The sequence below is a fragment of the Odocoileus virginianus genome, chromosome 14 (assembly GCF_023699985.2).
Source record: "Odocoileus virginianus isolate 20LAN1187 ecotype Illinois chromosome 14, Ovbor_1.2, whole genome shotgun sequence".
Taxonomy (NCBI): domain Eukaryota; kingdom Metazoa; phylum Chordata; class Mammalia; order Artiodactyla; family Cervidae; genus Odocoileus; species Odocoileus virginianus.
This window is the reverse complement of record NC_069687.1, coordinates 33,429,268-33,445,851: the sequence shown is the minus strand read 5'-3', so window position 1 is coordinate 33,445,851 and position 16,584 is coordinate 33,429,268. Positions and strand designations below refer to the sequence as shown.

Here is a 16,584-nt window from a genome sequence, read left to right as displayed (position 1 = left end):
CAGCTGGGGATAGCCCTAGAAGTTCTCCAAGGGAGGCAAACAGTCCCCCAACAAAATCCACCAGGTTTTCTCTATTTGAAACCAACCTGGTCCAGAATCCATTTGGTCACAACCTCAGATACTGGTTAGTAATGGATAAGGCTTTGACTGTTTTTTGTGAAGCACCTTCTGGTGTCCTATTTCACAAAATTTTTTACCACAGTCACACAAAGGAGCAGGAAGTATTGGGGAAGGGGAGGCTTGGATGTTCCCATTTTATAGAAAAAGAAAATGAGGCACAAAATCATCAAGAATTTGCCCAAGATTATACAGCTAAGAGAGAAACAGACTATGAACCAAACTCTGGCCCTGAGCCTACTTTCCAATATTTGAGAAGTGCTTCCTTCTCATCACTTTGTTTTCTTGAGGAATCACCCTCTTCCATACAGTGAGTAAGGGAATAAGCTAAGTAGTCGCGTTTAGTGTCATGAATTAGGGATAAGTTAGAGGATTTCTTCTAAAGAGATCACAGCAATATCACTGTCCTCTTTAGAAAGACAGAGAAATGGCAGTTTAGAAAAGTTAAGGTAAAATGAATCTCACGTTCAAAGAAATGTGCAAAATGAGAGAAAATAAGCCAGCTTATAAAATACGACATAGTTTCACAAGATATGTGGTTGGTACAAAGAAGACATTGAACTAAGGACTCTACATCCAGGAGAGAAAAAATGTGTAATTATCGACACTACAAATGATAGAGGAATTTAAACTCAACTTCTACACATTAAAAAGAAGGAAGGAAGGAAAGAAAGAAAGAAAAGAAGGAAGAAAGAATATGAAATAACAGTAAAACACAAAACCCAATGACATTGCGTGTGTGTGCTCAGTCATGTCTGGACTCAGAGAGCCCATGGATTGTAGTTCACCAGGCTCCTCTGGCCATGGGACTTTCCAGGCAAGAATACTGGAGTGGGTTGCCATTTCCTCCTCCAGGTATCTTCCCCACTCAGGGATCGAACTCGCCTCTCTGGTGTCTCCTGCATTGGCAGGTGGATTCTTTACCCCTGAGTCACCTGGGAAGCCCATAATGACATCGGGCCCCCAAATAAAAGTTCCTGTGTCGGCAGGTCACTCACAGCAGGCTCCTGTATTCTTCATAAAAAGAAAGGAAAAAAAAAAGGAAGGAAGAAAGAGAGAAGTTGGGGGTGGGAGAGAGTAAAAGAAAGTAAAGAAGGAGAGGAAGAGAAGCAAACATTTTAAAGACAATTTTTTGAGGTAACTATCCAAAAAATTACTTTCTTGTCCTCTGAGGCAGCACAGCCCAGGACAAGGGGCTGTCGACCCAGAGGGCGTTTTAGAGTCAGAAGTGAATGGCTCTTTAATCTTCAATTCTGAGCTGCACCACCCTCTGGTTTAAGTGAGGAGGAGGAGGAAGGAAGAAAAGGAAGCTGAGAGAAGAAAAAAGGTGCAAAATGCCACAAGTAGAAAGTTGGTGGGAAGAGAGGAGAAGGGGAAAGTAGACATTAGAGGAGGAGAAAAGAAAAGGTCAGAGAAGCAAAGGAGGAGAAGGTGTGGAAAAACAACAACAAAAATGAAGAGCCAAGTGGATGGCAGCCCCAGGCCGGGGATGCAGAGGGGATGACAAAGGTGTGGCTGGGGGAGAAGTCCAGGAGGAACAAAAATATAGAAAGGAGAGGGTGAGAATGGGGTATAAGAAGTAAGAGTGGGGAGATGCAAGAGGATAGGGGGGCTCGTAGCTGGGCAGGCAGGCCCTGAATTGCCAGCTGCTGATGCCAGACAGGAGGAGAAGCCATCCCTCCCAGTCACTCTGGAGTCCCTGCTGGGTTTGGCTCAGCCCCAAGCAGGGCCCGTCCCTGCTGTTACTGGTCATGGACATGGGTCTGTGGCCAACAGTCATCATTCCCCTGCACTCCTGGAAATGATCAGGACGTGCTCTGCACCTGGACTCTCAAAGGGGTGTGTGTGAGCCCCGTTCAGCTGCTGACTAAGCCCCCCTAGCTCAGGGCTTCCCAAGATCCAGCCAGGAGACAAGTGTGTTCCCAGGGCTGGTGATTTCGGTGGGAGGCTGCAACCCCTCTGAGAGGTGTGTCCCCCGTTTCCCTCTGCAGGTGGTTGGCCTGCACTGTGCCCGCAGCCTGGCCAGAGCCTGCCCTGGCACCAGCCCAGGGGCCGTCCCAGCTTCTTGGAGGACTCACTGTACTTACTGTTGAGGCAGTAGTTCCCACACTCTGCCAGATGTCAGCATGAAACAGAACAGGGCAAGTCAGAATCTCACAGTCACTGTAAAATCCCAATTACTGTGGTTGCAGATCGCTGGAAAGCGGCCTCGCACAGCCCCTGGGAAGCCCTGCAGGAACTCACGTTCCTCTGAGGGAACGTGAATCCACTCGTTCCCCTCGTGAGAAACCGCTGGAAATCGTTTCTCTCAGCATGGTTAGCACCAAATCACCCAACACATCTCCGCAGTTCTCGACTTAGTAACTGGGGTGCAGGTGGTGGTGGACCAGGATCATGTGTCTAATAAATTGTCTAACGCCTCTGAGGCTCCCCTGACCTTGAACTGACAATGCCCAGTTAATCTAAACCTGGAGAAACACTTGCTGGCTAGAGAGTTACTTACCTTGTCAATGACCACGACTTTTCTTGGCTCCAGGCTACACGTGAAAAAGGAATGATAAGCCAGCCAGCTGCCGCTTTTCTCTCCACAGTGGAAAATATCACCCTAATTCCCACCCCACCTCCTTTTCAAGGTTCAGATCTTGTGATTAATAAAGAGCAGGAGAACACTCTAGAAATGACACCACTGAACACAAACAGTGAAAATATACTCCGTGTCATCAGTATATGTGGATAAATATTAAGTCCATCCTAAAACATTACAGTTAGAAGTAACCATCTACTTCTGTCTAGCCTTTTGCAGTTTGTTTAAATATTGTAAGCACAAGTATATTTTATCCTAACCCTTTATATCTAATTTCTTCTACAGTGTCTTTTTTTTTCCCCCCACTGTGGCAAAGGCACTACTCAAAAACTGTGTTTGGTGCTTCCTCACATTTAGACCTAAAAGCTTGAGACATCTGGTGACAAAGCGAATAGCCAGCCTGCAAGCCAGGCAAAGCAAATTTTCCACTTCAGGGACTTGAAATTCCCAATGGACTATGAAGAGTGGAAGAAAACTTGCTGGCTCCTTCACGCAGTCCCAGGACCAGCGAAGGAAGGACCTGGGGTTGTAACCTAGCTTTTACAGCAGACTGGGCTCCTCCCCACACCCTCCTGAGCGATGGGAGCCCAGTCCCAGGGAGCAGTTTCCAGGGTGGGAGCTCTCCCGGCCACAGGCAGCACTCTCCCTTGCAGGACAGCTCTGCTTGGAGCAGCCATCTTGGTCCCATGAAGCTGACGCCGCAGCCACAAAGTAAGTAATAGCTAAAAAATCATTTTCTACACTACCAGCCTTCAACTATCTAAAAATCAACATCCAGGCTAAATGCCTCCAAATTTTCCATTGGTTAAGGATACACCATCCCAAGAAAAGAAAGTCCCTATAGTATGCACTATTTATATGTTTTATGAATTTGTGTTTTTTCATACTGAGTATTCTTAAATTACATATTTAATATTTCATATTTAATGAAGCTACTTTTTTTTTTTTTAATGCTCTGGGACTTCCCCTATCCCCCAGTCAGACTCAGCAATTTGATATGAATTTACTAAATACAGTGTGAAGTGTCTAGAATGTGGTCAATCATTACGAGTCAGGCAGGTTCCCATCTTTGAGGACTGCGCATCCCTGACAAATGTGTGACCTAAGCCACTGAGTGGCTTTTGGTGTTGGTAGAGTGGAACTTCAGCTGCTGCAGAGAAACACTCCCATCTAGTGGCCTGCAGGGTCCTGCACTGTCTGAGTCAGAACTTCTCAGTAATCTGGGAAGGGAAGGAAAGGGGGTACCATCAGAGCTCAGTTCTTTCCCAAGTGGCCTGTCTGCCATGGGCTGGGGGAAACCCTGGAGGAAACAGCTGCATCCTACACCCTTGTCTTGGACACTCAGAACATATCAAAGGCTCTGAGAAATCCCGCAGAAGAAGCTGTGGTTTACCCAGGATTACTCAGTCTTATTTGAGGCTCAGATGGTAAAGAATCTGCGTACAGTGCAGGAGACCTGGGTTTGATCCCCAGATTGGGAAGATCCCCTGAAGAAGGGAGTGGCAACCCACTCCAGTATTCTGGCCTGCAGAATTCCATGGACAGAGGAGCCTGGCAGGCTACGGTCCATGGAGTCCCAAAGAGTCGGACACGACTGAGCGACTGACTTTATTAGACCACAGAATCCCCTTCCCATTTTGTGCATGTGAATGTTATGTTGTCTGTCTCTCTGTGCGAGCACAAAACAGCCATCAGTATTCCTTAGAACTTAAATTTTCACCTGTACTTTGTGAAACTCTGCTTTCTCTTGTCAGTAACTTAGATACAAGAGCTCTGACGGCCTGGGACACAAAATGGGCAAATTTGGATGAGAGTAGAGAGAAAGAAGAAAGAAGTCTCTAAGGATGGGGAGTATCTGCTTTCTGACACCCCTCTGGTGAGATGAGAAAGGGGATTCAGTACTGGGCTGCAGCATGGGGAGCTGAGGTTTGCGGCAGAAGAAGACACACGAGAGTGACAGCCCCAGATGGAAGGTGAGGGGACCACCGCCCCTTATGGTTTTTGCTGGTCCCTGAAGTTGTGGCTGGGACCTTGAAGGCCTTCTGGCTTCTCCAGCCCCAGCTGGGGACACAGAGGCTCACTTTCCTGCAGCTCCGTGGGAGCCCAGTGCCCACCTCCATCTGGGCTCAGACTCCGCTCCAGCCTCTGATGTCGCAGAGACAAAGGGTGGGATGGGGCTCCCAAGACCCTCCTAATGGTCTGATGGTCTGAGAGCCCGGAATCGCCCCAGCCCCAGCCCTCCCGTACTACCAAGAGCTGAGAACAAGTGTCTAGTCTCCCACCTAGGGCCCCAGTGGAACTCCTCACTGAGGAGGGTAGAGAGAACCAGACTCACTGAACATCCCCAGAACTAACTTCCTGCTGGAGAAGGTGCCCCTTGGTACAGGCTGAGTGAGGCCTGGCGTTGGGGGCTTCTCCAACATGCTGCACACTATAAAAGGATGGTCTAACATCTGTGGGGGACATGAGGGAACAAGTTTGTGCTTTTGAAGCATGATCTGTTCATCATGGAGGGGAAAATCTTTAAATATATAAGGGTAAGAAGCACTTTATTGGATCAGGTGGGATTCTCTTTGATAATCAAGAATGGCTCTTAACCAGTCTTTGTCTTTCCCACCAAGAATATATCCCAACTTTTAGACTGTTCTTTTGCATCTCCATGGAACATTATAGTTACCCAGCTCTCTTTCCTTTCTTTCTGACACTATTCCAGGACTAGAAGCTCACTGAACAATCACAGCAGTCTGTATGGTAACTGTGTACCTCTATGTGCCCACTGGGGCCTGAAAACTTGTCCTTAACAGCCCTAACCTGTACCCGCAGTCCCGTTAATCTTCCCAAGCCATACAGCAGGAGAAGAAATTACATGATACAGGCCATGCCTCCTATATATGAATCTGTCTAGGACTGGCAACAATTGCCTTTTTGCCAGAAATACCCTATTTCAAAGCACGAGGAAATGCTGATACAATGTGAAAGCAGCTGATGCTTTGAGTTTTAGTCTTGGCTGTAGCCTACGATGTTGCAGAAAAAAGGGGTCTAAATGCTGCCTAGACCACCGCCACATGGTCACTGCCCAATCTCCTGGATCTTGCCAGAAGGCCCAGGCCCTCATCAGCGATCTGACGTTCACTTTGGGGAGGGATATTTCTCATTGAACCTGAACCTATAGTTGCAAAGCTCTTTACATCTATATGGTTACTGTTCTGTAACAGGAAACAAAGGTTACCAAGATGCCAATTATCTTTTCCTTTCTATTTAATTCCAGAAGCTAAATGTTCATTTAATCCTGGACTTTATATATTGACCCTTAGTGTTAGCATCTAAGGCAGAAGCAAGCTTGCATTTGCCTGTGGTAAAACTGGACACTTACGAGATTCAAACGTTGATGTGTGAAATCTAGATCCAATTTTCTGAATGAACGGGCCACTCTTGAGCTAAATCTCTCCAAGTACCTGCTGTTAGCTGAACAGTGATTTCCTTGTTAGCTTTGTAATCAGCATCATTCACAAATGGCTCAGCTCCTCTTCTTTAGCGGTTCATCACTGGAGTGAGCTACGTTTGTAAACTTATTTCATATGATTTGCCGTGAGGGTTTCAAAATTCATTTCAATATAATACTACTTAATCTTCAAACTAGTTCATTGGCATCTTTCATATTTTCCAAGACTGCTGCAAAACAACTTCTCCTAGCACTCCATATACTGAAATATCTACCTGTAGTCTACAGTTTTCCTCTAAGTCCTACTTCTGATAAAAATCAAGAACCTGGGGAAAAAAAAATAGGAAAGAGAGAGCAGTACTTCACTTAGGATTGCTGCCTTCTTGCCTTCAGGCCTGTATACCTTTTTTTACTAGTTCCTGGACAGGTGAGGCCTCGCTGACATGCTAAAAAGAAGGTCCATATGGCTCACCATGATGCAGCTGCACGATGTGGGCCTCTTCTAGACCCCACCCTGGCCTCTGGCTCCCTTGCGCAGTCGTGGAAAACAGTCCTGCAGGACCTGCAATCGGGGATCTGCTCTGCTTTCAGACAAGGGCAAGTTGGACGTTAAGTGCTCACAGCACCTGCCGGTGGATTTTGTTTTTCTCACCAAGAATAATAATGGTTTGTTGTTGTTGTTCAGGTGCTCAGTCGTGTCCACTCTTTGTGAGGTTGACCACAACCCCCCCACTCTGCCCAGCACACCAGGCTTCCCTGTCCTTCACCATCTCCCAGCTTGCTCAAACTCATGTCCACTGAGTTGGTGATGCCATCCAACCATCTCATCCTCTGTCGCCCCCTTCTCTTCCTGCCCTCAATCTTTCCCAGCATCAGGGTCTTTTCCCAGTGAGTTGGCTCTTCGAATCAGGTGGCCTAAGTATTGGAGCTTCAGCTTTAGCATCAGATAATGGATAATGGGTGGTATTGTTATTTACTAGGTATTCTTCTGAGAAATATGAGTACTGCCTCCCTCTTCAAAGGAATACACATTGCCTTATGTAATCTACACTACCATTCTCTGAGTTAAACAATATCACTGTATTATTCTCATTTTACAGATGAAGAAACTGAGGTACAGAGGAAACATATACAGCATGGAAAACGGCAGTCTGCAGAAGATTATTCATAGCTTGTAGCAACTAATGTGCAATTCATATTGTGCCCTATTTGGCAAGGTTTCTCTCTGTAGCATTCACAGGTAGGAGTCAAAAATATTTAGTCAAAATATTTATCAGTCTATAAAGCCCAGGCATTCACTGGTCAGGATAGGCTCTGGGAGAGGCTAAGATCAGGGGTCCTGGAAACCCCCCCCCAATATTATGAATTAACCTTTTGATTCTAGAACATGGGGCAATTCTCAGAGAAGGAGCTGTAGTAGGTGTGATGGGGAGCTATTTACTGTTTACAGAAGTGTTTCAGCATTTTAATTCTTATTAAATAGTTAAAGTAGTTTATGTATATATATATATATATATATATATCATCTGGGTTTCCCTTGTGGCTCAGCTGGTAAAGAATCACCTAATATGCTGTTGACATCATTGATAAAAATAAACGGTATGGATGTCTCAGGGTAATCAACTGGTCCTTTAAGAGTGGCAGTGTCCCAAACAGTCTGTCCATTCCCTCTGCTCCAGAAAGCAGTTCCCCAACACGTGTGCGTGCGCGCACACACACACACACACACACACACACACACACACACAGAGTGTACCTTTCTGGCAGTGCAGCCCCTCGAAGCCCAAGGGGCAGTCACACTCATAGCCCTCCTTCCTGGGTCGGCAGCTGCCCCCATGGGCACAGGGGGACCCCACGCAGGGGTGGGCTGCATTCTCCACGTTCACGCCCCATGTGAAGTCATGCTTCACATGGATGGTCCGGTCATTCAGGATGATCTTAGGAAAGAAAACATAAAGAAATTCAGGGATTCAGAAATCACCTTTGGAATCTTCTACAGCTTCCCTCAGCACACCAACGTGAACTATGCCTGGGAGGGGTGGGGTGGGGCTTTAAAAATAAAGAGAGAAAGTCTGGTTACTGCTTTCAGAGTTCTGTGAGTGACGCAGGAATGAAAGTGACTACATTCGGTGCTTGGGAGAATCTGCATCATGTACAAGACTAAACAAGCAGCTTCCTCTGGTTCTGGAAAACCTGGCCACTCAGAGCAGTCATAAAGAAGAACCAATTACTACAAAATTCAGTTTTTAATGCTGTATATTGGAATCATGGTAGGTGAGGCGGTTAAGAAATATACTCATAACCAAGCCCCACGCAGATCAACTGAACCAGGATTTCTGTGGGTGAAACTGAGTCACTGGTAAGTTTAAAGAAACATTCCAAGCGATTCTAAGATGCAGCCAAGGCTGAGACATGCAGTTAAAAAGCAGAGTAAGGAAGAACACAACACAAAATGTTACCAAGGCAGGAATCCCAGGCGGGGCGGTGATCGAGTCTGGAGGTGGTGGAAATGTACTACTGTGTCTTCCTGGCTGTTTTTCTCTGCAGCCTCCACCAGCTCCATCAACAGTCTCCCCAGCTGCCCCCCTCCCTCCTGCTTCCTCCTTCCCCAGCACTCCGGAATCCCCACCTCTCCACATCCTCTTCCCCGGAGTGAAACTCAGGTCACATTCTTAGCGGTGCTGTGCATATTCACCAGGACAGACAGCTCTTTGCTCTCACCCCTTTTCCCTGCAATGGGGCTTTAGTGAAACTGATAATAATAGAGTGAGGTCACTGGACTCCCCGACTCCAAATAAACGAAGTGTGCACTGGCCCTGAGCTGTGGGTGTTTCAGGGTTCTTCAGGCTTTGCAGAACTCAGAGACAGACAGAGCTTCTCCTAGGGTAACCTCCAGTGTGCAGGGGATCCTAAGTGGTTAGCAATGGTATACTTCCGGCCACTAATACATGTTTCCACAGGTTTGTCCAGTTTTGGAGAGTCGGGAGAGTTGGGAGAAAACTTTCCTCCAGGCATGCCACTCAGAATCTACCAGAGAAGAGCCAGAATCTTTCCACACTTTCCCCCTTGCTGTAAAACCGAGTCATGAGAACTTGAATAAGGCAAGTGCCATGAGTGGGTCGGGGCTTCCCTGGTGGCTCAGACGGTAAAGAATCTGCCTGCAAGGTGGGAGACCTGGGTTTGATCCCTGTGTTGAAAGATCCCCTGAAGAAGGGAATGGCTACCCACTCCATTATTCTTGCCTAGAGAACTCCACGGACAGAGGAGCCTGGCAGGCTGCAGTCCAGGAGGTCACAAAGAGTCCGGACACAATTGAGCCACTAACACTTTCACTTTCGCTTACTGACGGGGTCACTGGGAGGGGCGGGGGCTTTTCCAGGAAGTAAGGAGGAAAGGCTTGTTTGTGCTGTGTGAAGAGAGCAAAGCCTGACACGTTCAGAAGGAAGATGAAGCCTCTCAGCAGCTCAGCTTACTTCCTAAGTTAGAATTTCAAACTCATGATCTCACACGGCCAGTCCCACTCACGGGGGGACAAGGGTCTGAACTGAGGGGTCACTGACGCCACACTTCAGCGGCAAAGGGAAGCAGAGCAGGGTGAGGAAATATTGACTGGGCCCCTTTTCTGGGCCCCACACTGGGATGCAGAGGAGGACAGGGTCCTTGGGGCCCTTCTCAGAGCCCAGCTGTGCAAATCCTGAGAGGACCTCCTCTCACTGCCCCTCCACCATCTTAGCGCCTCTTGTACTTTGCCTCAGATCCCCCTCAGGGATGGGTGGCCCCCATTCCTTCACTGGTTGCCTAGAGAAACGGGACTTGGCTCCAGGAACCGGATGTGTTTTTCTTCAAATCTTTTTTTCCCCATGTTTAGTGGTCCTGGACCTCTGGGTTGGTGGGTCAACTTAGAAGTCTGCTGTAGACAGAACATAATCTCTTGACCAGAGAGATCACGGGCAGCCTCGAGAGAAGGAACGTGAGACAGATTTGAATGGGGTCAGCATCCTGTCTCTTACTAGCTGAGTGGATTTTTCTCCCGACCTTCTATGGAAGGACTCTAATCTGTGCTCTTAAGAGTGGGGTTGCATGACTGATGAACAACCATTAAAACATGGTGGTGGGGATGGAAGTGGAGGCAGCGAAAACAATTGGGTCTTGCCTTGAGCAGAAAGCCAAGTTGACCCCAAGGAGAAGCAAGAGTCACTATGAGACTCCATCCATTCCTTCCCTTTTTTAGAAGTGTCTGCAGTGATCTGGTGCCAGTTGCCCCCTCAACGATACTAGGATATTCTAGTAGATTTATTATAAAAATTCATCTTCACTGAGTTGCATTCATGAGATGTCCGCTGGGCACAGCTGGGGCAGACACTATAAGAAAGCGGGGTTGGAAAGGTATGCTCTGAGGATTAAAAAATATAATTTTAAAAATGTTAAACTTCCTCAAGGTTTCTTTCTTGGGTATAGCAGTTTGTACTGATCACAGTTCTCAATTCCATTGTCTGTAGTCAAAGTCACACCATGCACGTGAGGAAGGGTAGCCTGTACCTTCTGGATGCTCCCACTGAATGGCTTGAGGATGCCAGAGTTCTTCTTCACATCATCATAATTGGGGACCCCACCGATGAAAATGTCCGAGTTGCACTTAATCTGGGTGAAGCCTCCCTGCCAACAGATTAAGAACAAAACACAGTATAACCAACTGTGCCTCTGGCTCCCTGTTAGGGAACAAATGGCTGAGGCAGTCTCAAGACTCATCATGACAATTTTTATACACATTGGCCTAACCTTTGTCTTGTTTTTCATTGCTGTTTATCACCTGTTTGAATATTTGTAAATTTCTGGACATTTCTGAGATTCATCATCTAGAAAATGCAAGGGAATATGGTAGACCACTACATCATCAGTATCACTCTCTCTCTGCAGGAAGGTTACCGCTAACCTGTCAGTCCCAAGTGGGGCCATGTGACTTGCTTTGGTCAACAAAACATGAGCAGGTGAGAAATGAATCATTTCTGGGCAGAGTCTTTCAGAGCCAGGAGTGGTTCACTATGCCCTGTTCCTCTACCCCTATTTCCAGAGGTCCCCAACTTCCAGGATCTAATGTCTGATGATCTGAGATGGAGCTGATATAATAATAATAGAAGTAAAGTGCACAATAAATGTAATGTGCTTGAATCATCTTAAAACCATCCCTACCCTCCCACCCCTCTTCCGTGGAAAAATTGTCTTCCATGAAAGTGGACCCTGGTGCCAAAAACTTTGGGGACCACTGTTATTCCTTCAGCCTGGGTCTCAGATTAAGGCTGCAGCTGACTGTTGATGGATATGTAATGTGGATGAGAAACAACCCCTCATTATAAGCTGCTGCTATTTGGGGCACATGTGTGCCTGAGCCTCTCCTGGCAATCGAGATCCCATTGGTTTAGCACTTTGCCTAGAGTTGGATAAATGATCCAAATTCTAGTACTGCACTTATTGATATATTCACTAATGGTAAAGACAGAATTTCTTTAGGCCAAGAGAAAAGGGAAAGCATGGTGAGTGGGAGGCATTCCTTGTTATCAGATACAAAGGGCAGAGATTCTCAGAGATCCCCACTGTCAATCCCCAAAGGCTTCCCCTGCTTCTGGTCATTTCAACAGCCTAAACCCAATGGCTGGGCTAGATAACAAGCTGTGTGTGAGATTTAATGGCTAAACTCCTTTAAACATCTTAAGCAAAATGTTAAAATGCCCTAAGATAACATGTACATTTGAGACCTCTGGGGATGAACACATTTGGGGTAACATAAGTTATTGTTTCCTTTGATTTATGGTCAAAAGAAATATAAAGCGTAGCAGGATTCAATTATTTCACAAATACTATTAGGTACCTACCATGTCCCAGGTACTAAGTGGTGCACAAACCACAGTAAATAAGAAAGCCCAGGTCCCTGCCATCCAGGGCCTTACACTGTGGGGGAACACAGACAAGTAAATGGGCAGGTAAGACGAGCCCTGTGAGGACCGTCCAGGTGACTATGGAGGCACCTGGCAGGGATAGGACATCTCATACTCCAGAATTAGGGAGTGGGAGGTGAACTAGGAAGACTCAAAACTGAGTCTTAGAAACTGGCCGGAGTCAGTCTGGAGGGACCACATCTCACATGGATAGAAACTTACACTTCACCAAAAGAACAATGAGTTTTCAGTAAGAGAGAGAGTAATCAGATCTGTGTTTTAGCAATATCACTGGCCAGAGGGAGGAGAATGGATTTGGGGTCCAGTCAGGGTGGAGAAGAGGAGACAGGGGAGCAGAGAGGAGGATGCTCCATCTAGGGGAGTGCTCATAGTGGCTGAGTCCAGCCAGGTAACAGCAGAGAGGTCTTGTAGTAGACAAACTGAATTGCCTTCTGTCAATAACTTTCAGGTAGTTTCGAGGGTTCTTATTTAACTATTGGAGAGGTGGGGAATCATCAAAGGCAACTTCAGGAATCCTTGTGGACTAGGGAACCAGGCAGGAGCTGTCAGGACACACCCACAGAAACCCATCTCCATCTTGTCTTTAAAATAAAATACTAGGAGGAAAGGAGAGCTGCAAGGTCAAAGGGATTTCAGAGAAGCAGGCTGTTTTGAAAAAACTTGGGAGTTTCTTGGTTGTGTCAGGCAAACTGGGTGGGGTCTTATGGGGTGACAGAGGTCTCTTTTGGCTCCTCATCAAAGTCCTCCTCCCGCCCCCTGCCCCCCACGCCTGCCCCCTCCACCACCTGAAGTGGACAAAAGGCGGGGCTGCAGCAGACCACAGCGGGACCACAGGAGGAAAGCAAACAGATCCACTAAAGTGAGGTGCTCAGTGCCTGGATCTGCCACTTCCGTTAAGCTGAGAGTGGCTGGAAAAGCTGAGTAAACCCCCTGATGGGGCTTTCTGAAGCCCTGGGAGCACTGCCCCTTTCAGTTTGCACAGCTTGACTCATCCTGGGCTGCGGGTGTTTCTCAGTGTAGCCAGCTGAGCAACGTGACGTCGGGTGTGGTTTGAACACTTAGGGGCTGGCTTAGCCTCCAGCATATCCTGTAAACCCTGTCCCTCTCCTTCTTCAAGGTCTAAGACCACTATCCCCTTTGACCAAGCCTTTGAACAGGGTAAGACAGCTGCGGGGCAGAGACCCCTGGGGGGGCGATCTGATTAAACTTTAAGTCACTGAGATCAAGCAGGGGTCTTCCCACGCTGATCTCAGGGAGGCCTCACAAGAACCACCCTCAGATGCACACAGAACAGCCACACCTTCCCTCCTACCTGTTTACACTGCTTTCCAGGTGGGCAGCTCCATCCATTCAAAAAGCCAATAAAAAGAACACTGGTTCTACCAGACTGGCTAATTCCCAGTCCTGGTATGATAGTAACAGAACCCGAGGTGTGTGGTTTCTACCCTTCTGCTGTCTCTTCACTACAGGATCTCAAGGGTAAATACTGTGTCTCAAACAGTTCCTTATTTATAATCAAAGGCCTTAACCCTACTATTTACAAATACGCCCATCCTGTTTTTGTTACTGTTGTACAGATGTTGGTAACTAAGGCCTAGAGTGACACAGTGCTTTTGTGAATTTATATTATTAAGTCAACACAGAGTCAGATCTACACCTGTGAGCTTCTGTCTCAGACTAAAATCAGCTGTTTTCTGGACTGCATGAAAGTGACTCCCATTCTCGCTTTAAAATCCATTTTCCTTTATACATCTTCCTTCCTTCCTCCCTACTTTCTTTCTTCCTTCTCTCCATCTTTCCTTCCTTCCTAAAATATACATGGGACATTTTCTAGGGTACTTGCCTCCTGAAGCAGAGCCCAGGTTGGGACTTTTCTGATTCCCAAGGAAGGCCTTGATTTTCATAGGACCTCCCACCACTGCCGTCCCTGAAGCTGCCTTCCTGATAAGTTGCCTTTTTACTCCCCTCCTCAACCAAGATCTTCCCCAACAAGAGTCCCTTTTCTTTCTTTTCCTATCAATTCATTTTCTTATCAGAACAGTCACATTCATCAATACCTTCTTTAAATCTGTGATGCATACAATGAAGACTATTGTAATTAAAATCCTGGCAATTCTGAGCTCCCCTCTGTTTTTAGAGGTCTGTAAATTTCATGTGTGTACAGAATGCTAGTAGGTTGTAATTTAAAACAAATGTCTCTTAGCTGTCCTTAAAAATGCCATTTTCCTCCGGGCATGACCTTGGAAATAAAATCATGGATGAAAGTTATAAACCTGAGTGGAAATTCTGAACTGTTGAGGTCATGCTAGTTTGCCAAATTCAGACTTAAATTTGCCTTATTGCCAAATTCAGACTTAAATTGAAGAAAGTGGGGAAAACCACTAGACCATTCAGGTATGACCTAAGTCAAATCCCTTACGATTATACAATGGGAGTGACAAACAGATTCAAGGGATTAGATCTGATAGAGAGTGCCTGAAGAACTATGGACAGAGGTTTGTAACATTGTACGGGAAGCAGTGATCAAGACCATTCCTAAGAAAAAGAAATGCAAAACGGCAAAAGGGTTGTCTGAGGAGGCCTTACAAATAGCTGACAGAAAAAGAGAAGCAGAAGGCAAAGGAGAAAAGGCAAGATATACCCATCTGAATGCAGAGTTCCAAAGAACAGCAAGGAGAGATAAGAAAGCCTTCCTCAGCAATCAATGCAAAGAAATAGAGGAAAACAATAGAATGGGAAAGACTAGAGATCTCTTCAAAAAAATTAAGAGATTTTTTTGAAGGGAACATTTCACGCAAAGATGGGCACAATAAAGGACATAAATGGTATGGACCTAACAGAAGCAGACGATATTAAGAAGAGGTGGCAAGAACACATAGAAGAACTATACACTATACAAAAATGATCTTCATGACCCAGATAACCAGGATGGTGTGATCACTCACCTAGAGCCAGACATCCTAGAATGTGAAGGCAAGTGGGTCTTAGGAAGCATCACCACAAACAAAGCTAGTGGAGGTGATGGAATTCCAGTAAAGCCATCTCAGACCTTAAGAGATGATTCTGTGAAAGTGCTGCACTCAATATGCCAGCAAATTTGGAAAACTCAGCAGTGGCCACAGGACTGGAAAAGGTCAGTTTTCATTCCAATACCAGAGAAAGGCAATGCCAAAGAATGTTCAAACTACTGCACAATTGCACTCATCTCACATGCTAGCAAAGTAATGCTCAAAATTCTCCAAGACAGGCTTCAGCAGTATGTGAAACGAGAACCTCCAAATGTTCAAGCTGGATTTAGAAAAGGCAGAAGAACCAGAGATCAAATTGCCATCATCTACTGGATCATTGAAAAAGCAAGAGGGGTCCAGAAAAACATCTACTTCTGCTTTATTGACTACACCAAAGTCTTTGTCTGAATCACAACAAACTGTGGGAAATTCTTAAAGAGATGGGAATACCAGACCACCTGACCTGCCTCCTGAGAAATCTGTATGCAGGTCAAGAAGCAACAGTTAGAACTGGACTGGAACAACAGACTGGTTTAAACTGGGAAAGGAGTACATCAAGACTGTATACTGTCACCCTGCTTATTTAACTTATATGCAGAGTATATGTGAAAAGACGGGCTGGATGAAGCACAAGCTGGAATCAAGATTGCCAGGAGAAATATCAATAACTTCAGATATGCAGATGACACCACCCTTACGGCAGAAAGCAAAAAAGAACTAAAGAGCCTCTTGATGAAAGTGAAAGAGGAGATTTTAAAAGCTGGCTTAAAACTCAACATTCAGAAAACTAAGATCATGGCATCTAGTCCCATCACTTCATGGCAAATAGATGAGGAAACAATGAAAACAGTGAGAGATTTAATTTTCTTTGGCTCCAAAATCACTGCAGATGGTGATTGCAGCCATGAAATTAAAAGACATTTGCCCCTTGGAAGAAAAGCTATGACCAACCTAGATAGCATATTAAAAAGCAGAGACATTACTTTGCCAACAAAAGTCTGTTAGTCAAAGCTATGATTTTTCTAGTAGTCATGTATAGATGTGAGAGCTGGACTATCAAGAAAGCTGAGCACTGAAGAATTGATGCTTTTGAACTGTAGTGTTGGAGAAGACTCTTGAGAGTTCCTTTGACTGCAAGGAGATCAAACCAGTCAATCCTAAAGGAAATCAGTCCTGAATATTCATTAGAAGGACTGATGCTGAAGCCGAAACTCCAATACTTTGGCCACCTGATGCAAAGGGCTGACTCATTTGGAAAGACCTTGATGCTGGGAAGGATTGAAGGCAGGAGAAGGAGGGGAAGATGAGATGGTTGGATGGCATCACAGACTTGATGAACATGAGTTTGAGCGGGCTCCAGGAGTTGGTGATGGACAGGGAAGCCTGGTGTGCTGCAGTACACAGGTTGCAAAGAGTTGGACACGACTGAGTGACTGAACTGAACTGAGTACACTATTAGCAATAATAATAAGTAAAGCT

The 16,584-nt window shown here is 45.9% G+C and overlaps 1 protein-coding gene across 4 annotated transcripts in view; it reads right to left on the bottom strand.

Annotated features, from left to right (window-relative positions):
• The window catches only part of EGFLAM (EGF like, fibronectin type III and laminin G domains), a 191,806-nt gene that overhangs the window by 18,035 nt on the left and 157,187 nt on the right, over positions 1-16,584 (bottom strand). For 2 of the 4 annotated variants that reach the window (XM_070476597.1, XM_070476599.1), the window contains exons 17-18: positions 10,683-10,799; positions 7,900-8,080 (exon numbers count right to left, since the gene is read on the bottom strand). In XM_070476597.1, the coding sequence (XP_070332698.1) occupies positions 7,900-8,080; positions 10,683-10,799 (298 nt within the window). Of the gene's footprint in view, positions 1-2,204; positions 2,229-7,899; positions 8,081-8,602; positions 8,705-10,682; positions 10,800-16,584 lie in introns of those variants that run through there. The other 2 variants (XM_070476598.1, XM_070476600.1) reach the window with 2 other exon arrangements.